Source organism: Pocillopora damicornis, chromosome 12 (genome assembly GCF_964200805.1).
Source record: "Pocillopora damicornis chromosome 12, jaPocDami1.2, whole genome shotgun sequence".
In the NCBI taxonomy this organism is placed as follows: Eukaryota; Metazoa; Cnidaria; class Anthozoa; order Scleractinia; family Pocilloporidae; genus Pocillopora; species Pocillopora damicornis.
The window spans coordinates 9,213,555-9,222,666 of NC_142681.1; the positions used below are offsets into that span (position 1 = coordinate 9,213,555).

Sequence of the window (9,112 nt, forward strand, 5' to 3'; positions counted from 1 at the left end):
CTCCTGGTCACCTGGTTGTAACGTCAACTAATGATACAGATCCAATAGTTGCTTCTCTCTTGCACTTCGTTGCATCTACAGTTGAAGGTTCGAAAAGGCTTTATTTTTTTATCAATGCTTTACAAAGGAATACGAACGGTACTTCGATTTATCTCGTCTAACTCGGCCTCTGAGCCAAAGAAGAATTACAAAGTGTTAATCTAATAAGACTATCGCTTTGGACTACCTTCCGTTATCTTTGTTTTTATCTCTCATGTAATCATTAGGAGCCTTACTGGAGTGTAGTGTATGATAAAATCTGTATGGCTCTCAGAAGAGAGCTCTCTGCCAAGGAAGTATCGACAACTCCTATCGTTCTCGAGGACCGTGGGAGAGCCGCTCCATTCCCCTACTCATTCTTAGAGTTCTCTACCAATGTCGCCATGCATTCAGAGACCGCCGCTGACTATGTCTTGGCAGTCGCGCATGCGGTCTGGCACCATACAAGTATCGGTCAACTGAGCCAGCTTCCACAGTACGTACAGCTGAATTGTTTGCGCCCAAATGTATTATATTTTTTGTCACTGTAAAACTTTCACTGCGTAGTGTACTTGTATTTCGACTTCCTTCTATGATTATAATAAGGTATTGTCCAACAGGAATGCTTTTTTTAGTTACAAAGCATGACTTCAAGTCATTTTGACCAAAGCTTTCAAGACAGTTACTTATATGTAACCAAAAACACACTTCAGTTAAGTGTCATAGAACCCGAAACAAACTATGCTCTAAAACAGGGGTTTCAATAACTTTTTGCGTAAGCGACTACCAATAGTGTAAGCGGCAATGCCCGGAAATGAGCTGTAAGACGAAACCCAAACACGAGTGCTGCTCGCAGGCTGAACAGATAGCGGTAAGAGGTCTTATAGGCGACAGTGGACCGCCGGTAACTGGCTTTAATGAAACCCCTAACTAAGAGTAAACAAAGTTTAAAAAAAATACCAAACTAACCGATGCGAAATAAAAATGCATGCATGTACCTTGTCTCAAGCCCTGGAAAACGTGACTGAACCCTGAGCATTACGAATGTCTTCAGACACTTAATCATATCACAATTTAATGCGATGTTAAAATTTGGCACTTTTTGTTTGCCTTTGTTTTATCTCTCTTTTTTTTAATCGTAGTTTTGATTGGCCTCCTGACGAACGGTTTGTTTAAAATCTCAATCTTACCGGCCGTGTACAAAGTGTGGTTTTAAATATTGAAGGACCCTTAAGCGTAGGTGCACTGTGTTACCTTCATAGACCTTAGTTTCAACTATTCAGCCTTCCCTTTTTTTTCTAACTCGTGCCTTTTGTTCTTCATAGGTTTCTTCGTGACCGCGTATCTCCGCTGGTCACAAATGAGGCTCAGTTTCTTTACGTGTGTCATCTGGTTGGACCATTCCTTCAACGTTTTTCCCAAGAAAGACTCAGATGTCTACAAGAGGTATCTTGTAAGGCGGAACACTCTGAGCGACGAGTTACTACGTTTGCCTCGTTTGACATTAAGAATTTAGTGAAAATCTTTGTCTCTGCAGCAGAATTAAGTCGCTTCGATTTCGATCCGTAACATGAATGTAAACTTGTTTTGGAAGCAGATCACGCGAAGTAGCTTTCCGCAGTGACCAGTCGCTGCGATATTCGCTGAGCGGTTCCCAGTCTCCCATGTGTCGCTTGTGTTTTCTCGTCATCTACCATTTCCTTTTAACAGCTTTTGTAAAGTCAGCTTCAAAACAGCTGATTTTGTCCCAAAAAAAACTGAAAAAATACTTTCGGTGACCCGATATTTTAGTGTCCATGTTAAGACAAATCTCGACTAACGATTTTAGCGAAGGCAAATAGAACTAATTATAACCCTCTGTCGTGAAAAAAGAAGCAAAATAATTATAAGGGCTGGTGAGAACGAAGGAAACCATCACAAGCCAATCAGAGCTGGAAGTTAAAACACGTGACCAACTTTTAAGGGCAAGAAAATGCGAGATTCCAAGTAGCCTGTGAGCAGGCGCTGCAGGACGCACGTTTTTTCCGCCCGCAGATTTGACCCAAGTCGAGAAGAGGTTTGTCAGAGGTCTGGTACTCATTATCAGTGCTAGACCTGATTCCAGACCTCTTTCCAGGTACTTGCCAAGGTTTTAGTGAGCATGAAACGCTCTTGCCGAAGGGCTAATAACAACGGTCTGCTCGCAGGCTAGATGCCAAGTGGTGATTGGATGAGAAGGTGGCATGGAAAGTGAACTTTGTGCGGTTTTGTATAGTTGATAGTTGCTCCAACCGTGTACGTGAGCGAATAGCTCATCTATTTAAACTGGTGCATTTTGACTCTCTTTATTTTCATTTTAATTTGACAGGTTGTTGTGGAGCTGTATCATCTGCTGGAAAAAATTAACAGAGAAGTTCAGCATATTCACCACGTTGACACAATTTGTGACTTCTTGTATCCTGCTGTAAAGGAATATTATGGATGAATCTGTCGTAAAATGCTCTCATCTCGATTAAGAATTACTGTCAAATAAATTCGTAAAACCTCTTCAAATGAATTGAGTGGGGAAGTTTCTAAAGAAAATGGGGTGCTTCGTCGGTGGGGGGTGTAACAAGGTCATTGTTTTTCCGTCAGAGTGAACAATTCGCTCTGATGAAGGGCTAACGCTCGAAACGTCAGCTCAAGAAACTTTATTGTGGCCAATTTACATTATTTTACATCATCTGCCTTTTTTTTTCAAATGTTTTGCATGCGTTAATAGAAGAAAAGGTTTATCTGTAACGGAAGTTTATTTTTAAGAATTATATTGTTAGATACAGCAATTCGCTGTAAATATCAGGTAATTTAGTGTTAACAACTGAGTTGAAAACGTAAATTGGCCACCGTAAAGGATAAAAAGCTTGCGTTTCGAGCGTTAGGGCTAACGTTCGAAATGTCAGCTTTTTTATTCTTTACTGTGGCCAATGTACGTTTTCAACTCAGTTGTTAACACTAAATTACCTACTAAACTCTCCCACCGACGCAGCACCACAGTTTCTTTAGAAACTTACCCCCTTTATTCGCTATAAATATCAGGTTATTTAAGGTAACACTGTCGTTCCTTTCGTTAAGATCGCTCTAATACTCTGACTTAAAAGTGTTACAATTTCTTCAAAAATGACTTGAAAATCCCGTCAGATCTCCAAAATGTAGAGAACATTTATTAGTTTAAGTTCTTTAACTATATATCTAAGATACCACATAAAGTACATGTTTATAGGAGATATTATCAAAGATGAAGTACTCAAGATCATTCCTCAGCTTCGCCAGTCCTTGCAGATTCGTTTGAGATTCATGACACAGAATGTAAAGAGAGATGATACTTCAACATTGGCTTAAACGTCACTGACCAACTCAACTCACGGACAGACATGCATTGAATAACTGCTCCATACGAGAGCGCATTTGGGGACAAATTTGCTGTAAGGCCGGAAACGTGTGAATTAAGGAATGGATAGAAAATAACTCATTGACTCAACACTAGATGTAGTTGTTGCTTGTTGTATCGTAAATCAACGTGACTTCTGTGTTAGTCAAGATTAGGATGGATGAGGGAAGATAAATGTTGGAAGATGCATTTGAAGGACCCACCCAGCTCCATCAGCTTATGGCCATGTTGTGAATAAAATGTAACCCTGTAACTTCAACGAAATCAAACTCGCCAACACAACGAGCCCACTCGCCCACATATCAGTTTTTTTGCCAACATTCTCTGTCAAATCCTTAAGTTTATGCCTAACTCGTTGACTCGAGACCTGTCATGATTTTAAGAAGATGAGATCATTATCAAGTGGTTATGAAGGATGTTATGGGCAAGTTAGTTGTCAGACAGTTTGCGTGTTGGAAAAGTGACCGGTATCAAAAGGCAAACTCAAGTTGAACTTAATGTAACTGATTAATGTAATCTTCGTAGGAGAGTTCTTTTATATATGTGGGCTGTAAACTTATGGACTCCTAACGCTTAAATTTTTAGACTGTGTTGAAATAACAGTGTTTAGTCTACATCACGGTACAGCTATAAAAGGCTCATTAATTTACAGATCTTCATTGTTTGGTTCTTGCTTGTGTATTCTTGAATTATGATTGTGGGTTTCCAAACTCTACGGACAGTTGTGTAAACTGCTTGAAGTGTAAGTGACAAGCGTGGTCATACTTACAGCACTTTAATTAGTACTTGTGGCTGGTGATCTAACTTTTTGACTTCCGTAGGGGTGAGGAAATTTTTTAGTTATTTTTCTTTTTGATTTCTTGTAAACAACCTGCAGGTTATCATGTATTCCACAAACAGGGGGCAGAGTTCAGATAGGCAACAACCCAAGGGGCCCCCCTTTGAAAAATGATCTTTTTCCCTTTGTTGAATACATCTTCACCTATTTGAAGAATGGAGATCGCAATATATCTTTGGTTAGAGTCTACTGGAGATTTAATTTAAGAGTTTCAGTTTGCTTTCCCAAGTAAAATTACGTGGAATGACATTTTAAAGGAAACTGTAAGTGTATAATTTTTATTCCGTCTCAGACAAACGATCGGCAGTAAGCGTGGTTCCTTCGCAACTGTTATTTGGTCTCGCCACGTAATGCGCTCTCTAGTCCAAGGAGGGAACAAGGGCCTTGTGTGACAATATAATACCAAACCTTGGCTGCGAAGGAGAATACGATAAGCGTGGCAACAACGCAATTTATTTTTGCTCAAAAGTATTGAAACAGCAGAGACAAAAGACCACAAAATACCTGCCAGTGAGTTTATTTCAGACAAATTGGACAGTTTTTTTTACTCTTTCTTGTCAAGAAAACGTAATGCAATATTTTCGTTCTCTTGAAAGTCATGCTCTTTTTTAAACAAAAGTGAGAACATCAGACACAAACTGTCCCACCTCAACTTACCCATTCAACAAAAAAAAAAAACTCTAGCATGCATAGCATGCCTATGTCTAATACATGCATGAGACTTCATTAAAAAAAAAACAAAGAATGAAAAGGGTGACAGGAAGCTCTGTTTGCATTCCTAGAAAAGCAAATGTAGAAGAAAACATTGGTTGTGGAAGGGAGAGAAGCAGAAAACCTTGGATTTAAAGTGTTTCATCAGTTGTGCTTTGTCTTGGTAAGAAATAAAATGCAAAACTGGAGTGAGTTTTTGAAAAGTTCTTTTGATGAAAAATTGAACGAAAGACAGCTTTCCTGTATAAGGAAGGTTTTCCCTTCCTATGGGTAAATCTCTGTTAAGGTGTATTTGGCTGTGTTTGAAAATTTTTAGTTTCTCACTTGTTGCTGATTTATTTTAGCAATATTCATTTGTCAATGCTCTTTAAATAGGCACCTCCCTTGGTCACTTGCCCTGAATCAACAAGTGTACCTATAGTCTGTATCAACCACATGAGTTTTAAAAATATTTTAGAGACTTGCTCTCTTAAGTGTGGAGCCATTTCCAAAAGAACCATTTGGTACTGGTTCTAAAGGGGCCTATCATGCTGACAGTAGGCAAAATTATCAAAGGGAACTCCATTTATCTGAAACAATATCTCATAACATAAAAAACACCAAATTTTTTTACTTCATGTAATTTTCTGAGTAGCCTCTACATCTTGTGAGGCCATGTGCTAGGTCATGAAGCTCTTTCCTGTCCTGCTCCTACCCATGCATAGGCACTCATACTGGGCATTTCTTTCACAGTGCTTTTAAACAAAAGCAAACTACAGGGGGGTGGAAAGATCATATGATGACATTAGGTTATATGTTGCTCAACAATAAGAATGAATTTGTAAAAATTTCCTTCTCTTCTACAGGAAAAATGCTTAAAAAAAAATTAATGTTTAGCCAACTTTAAGTAACATACTTTTCTATGAGATATCTTAAGGTGTTATTCTTAGATTGTTCATATGAAAAAATTGGTTCATAACTGAGTTGTTTTTTGGCAACTCTCCAACTTACTGTCACACCCTTACACACAGTGACCACAGAGGACCTGGTAATGGCTAAAGAGAGGTTACAAATTGGACTTAATACCCATACAATACACTCCAAAATGAAAGCAATATAAAAAATAACAACAAATGGAATCGACACATTAAGCAAATCACATCCAGTAGCTGCTAAGTAAGGTTCCACAAAGTCAAAAAAGTTACTTTCTGGAGTGTTGTCGCCAATAAAAAAAGCTTTTCCAGCAATTTCCTTTGGGTTTTTCCTCAAAACATCAACTGCAAGGACATGAGCCCAGGCAGAATTACCCACATAGCATGAGTTAAATTTGGCTTTACCATCACCCATCCTGGGCAAATAACCAAGCTGCTTTTTGGCAGAATCAATTACATTTGGAAGGAACGCTGTGTCTCCTTCCCCATACATCACAAGTGATCTTAATGAGCACGTAACCAGATGGGTACCATTTGCTGTCAGACTGCCATTAGCCCGTAAGACTTTCTTCTCAGCCTTCATCTTGGTAAATGCATACTGACTGAAAAGATAATCTGAGACTTTTTCACCAGGAAGGGGTGTTTCTTCATTTATATTGTTGTTATCCAACCATCCAAGAGCAACGTCTGCAGTGCTTGTGTACACTATCCTACCCACATTGCATTCCAAACAGGCCTGGATTATGTTTTCTGTTCCTCTCACATTAACATCGTGCATTTTCATCTCTGATGGGTGACTGATGTCTACTATTGCAGCTGTATGGATAACAACAGTTGCTTGTGTGAAAACATCCTTGACCTTCAAAGAGAGGAAAGAAATTTATAAGGCACATAGTGTATTCTTTTCCCATAATGATTACACAATCCTTTCATTCTGATCAATTTGTCCAAATCATGTGATCTTACAACTGGTATTAGACTGACTGACCAACTGACTGATTAACTAAAGGATTGACTGACAGAAAAACTGACTGACTGATTCACTGATTGACTGACAGACTGACAAACACACTGACTAACTGCCTGAAGAACTAACTGATTGGCTGACTAATTGACTGGCTGAAAGACTTCCTGACACACTGACCAACACACTGACTGACTGACTGTTTGACTGGCTTATTGATTGATTGACTGACTGACTAACTGAAAAACTGACCAACCGATTGACTGACAGACTAACTGACTAATTGACTGATCAGTCACTGACTGAATGACATTATTGACAGACAAACCCACTGACTGACTGACTGAGTGGCTGAGGTCACTGACCAACTGAGTAACTGACTAATTGACTGACCAACCCAATGACTGAATAATGAATGAATGAATGAATGACTGTCTGACTTACTAATTGTATGACCTAACTGAGTTCCAGAAAGTATCACTTGCACATTCTGAGAAAGGTCATGGAAACTTTAACATGGGTCTCAAACACCAACTCTTTCAGAGAAAGTTATGATCTCATGAAGTCTAACTGAAATATTTAGTTAACTACAAACAGTAACCCATACATTTTCAGACATTTGTGGAATAAATACCAACTAGAGCTGAGTATACAGATATCATACAACAACAAATGTCATTTTCGAAGCTGGACATCAACCCCTGTCCGTTTCCTTAACACCTATGAGTAATTCAGTGTATAAATTCTGAACCTTCCAATTTCAACACATTGCAAACAGGCAGTGAGAAGTAATTTAGATATTTTCTGCGGTTTTTTGTCTCAAAATAACACCCAATTACCTCAACTAACGAAAAAATGTTTGTTATTGGTTAATTTCAAGATCTTCGAAGCAGACAAGCCTCCTTCCGGGACATGTAATCAAATTGAGCGCTTGCCTGTTCCGACGTACCCACAAGCCATGTTTTTGATCGATCATAACTAAGTCCTGGAGGAGCGCATTATTTCATTATTCTTTTTTTTTCTCAGATTAGCCTACCTGTTCATAATTGCAAATGTCTCCTTGCCTGTACCTCAATCTTCCGCCCTGAGCATTTTGAAGGAAGTACGATGGCTGACTCGGACGGATGTCAACACCTCGGATCTCTTGGATGTTCATACCACGCGTATTCAATAGCTCAACTATCTTAATTCCCAAAAATCCAGCTGCACCTGTAACTACCACTATTTCGCCATTTTCACCAGAGGAAGCTGAATTAAGAGCCATTGTTTTGATAGCAAATCTTAGTATAAAGGTCGTCCACTGCTCGCGATCTGCGTTAACAGAGGGGAGGTTGCAAGGCTCAAGGTTTACTACTTCATGTAAGGTTCGTTTGAAACCTGCAGCTGATGGTTCAGTCGAAAGCGATGCAACAGAGCCCTCGAACTCCGCTTTCACTTTACAGATTTCTGCTGAAATGTGTGAGAAAATTACCTGAAGAGACACAGAAGCATTATAAGCACCACGTGAAGCAGGTATAGTATAGTGATGATAGACAGCTGATGCTAGTACAGTTTATAATATTGGGGTATTTCAACCTTACTGACTTGCCTTTTTGCTGCAAGAAGGAGGTTTAAGGAGCCGAGCGTGGCCTAGTGGTTAGGGCGCTGCACTTGTAAGCCGGAGGTCCCGGGTTCAACTGACCTGATTCAACTGAACTGATTGGCACATTAGTTTTCAATAAAACAGTTATTAGCAGGGTAGAATGAGTTAACAGTGTGTAAATTTCAAGATCCATGCTTGTTTCTATGGATTCTGTGGTCCAATTGAAGTGACTAGTACAGTGTGATTGTTAATGGTTTCTTAAACCCTTTGACCCCTAAGATTGACCAACATTTAATTTCTCCCTACAATATCAGCCCTGAATCAAACATTTAGGTCACAAGAATAGAGCAAATGATCACCAACTAAAGAAGCTCTTGACTGTTAAAAAATTATTCTTGTCAGTACTTTGGAATGTGCAAAGAGAATAATATGGAGAATATGCATATTGATGTTAGAGTGTAAAGAGGTAATGGGTGTTGCATCATTAACTGCTTTATTGTTAAATTTTTCCACAGTATCAGAAGGGAACTGTATGATGACTGAAGTGCATTTTGATAACTGATGAAAGTGAAAAAGTCGATGACTCTTCTCATCTCACCAGGAATTAACTAATTAAAAATAACTCGGTCACAAGGGGTAACATGTTCATTTGTTTTTCAGAGTATCTTTGTCGCGAATTAAC

General features: G+C 39.0%; 2 protein-coding genes across 2 annotated transcripts in view; one reads left to right on the forward strand and one right to left on the reverse strand.

Moving 5' to 3' along the window:
* Window positions 1–4,077, forward strand: part of LOC113675163 (mediator of RNA polymerase II transcription subunit 23) — a 29,792-nt gene extending 25,715 nt beyond the window's left edge. The window contains exons 37-40 of the mRNA XM_027191707.2: window positions 267–514; window positions 1,344–1,464; window positions 2,366–2,451; window positions 3,231–4,077. Of these exons, the coding sequence (XP_027047508.2) occupies window positions 267–514; window positions 1,344–1,464; window positions 2,366–2,451; window positions 3,231–3,375 (600 nt within the window). The 3' untranslated portion in view covers window positions 3,376–4,077. The remainder of the gene's footprint in view (window positions 1–266; window positions 515–1,343; window positions 1,465–2,365; window positions 2,452–3,230) is intronic.
* Window positions 4,078–4,763: 686 nt separating this feature from the next.
* Window positions 4,764–8,184, reverse strand: LOC113675161 (3 beta-hydroxysteroid dehydrogenase/Delta 5-->4-isomerase type 2). Its single transcript, XM_027191704.2, has 2 exons — window positions 7,885–8,184; window positions 4,764–6,743 (listed from the first exon to the last, which is right to left on the reverse strand). The coding sequence occupies exons 1-2, from the start codon at window positions 8,110–8,112 to the stop codon at window positions 5,856–5,858; spliced, it is 1,116 nt and encodes a 371-aa protein (XP_027047505.2). The 5' UTR covers window positions 8,113–8,184; the 3' UTR covers window positions 4,764–5,855.
* Between the last annotated feature and the right edge of the window lie 928 nt (window positions 8,185–9,112).

Bases quoted from the DNA above. Each gene is read 5' to 3' on its own strand.
- LOC113675161 (XM_027191704.2), bottom strand. From the start codon at position 8,112: ATGGCTCTTAATTCAGCTTCCTCTGGTGAAAATGGCGAAATAGTGGTA. The intron at 6,744-7,884 runs GTAGGCTAATCT...CTCTCTTTGAAG, and splicing joins ACATTTGCAATTATGAACAG to GTCAAGGATGTTTTCACACA.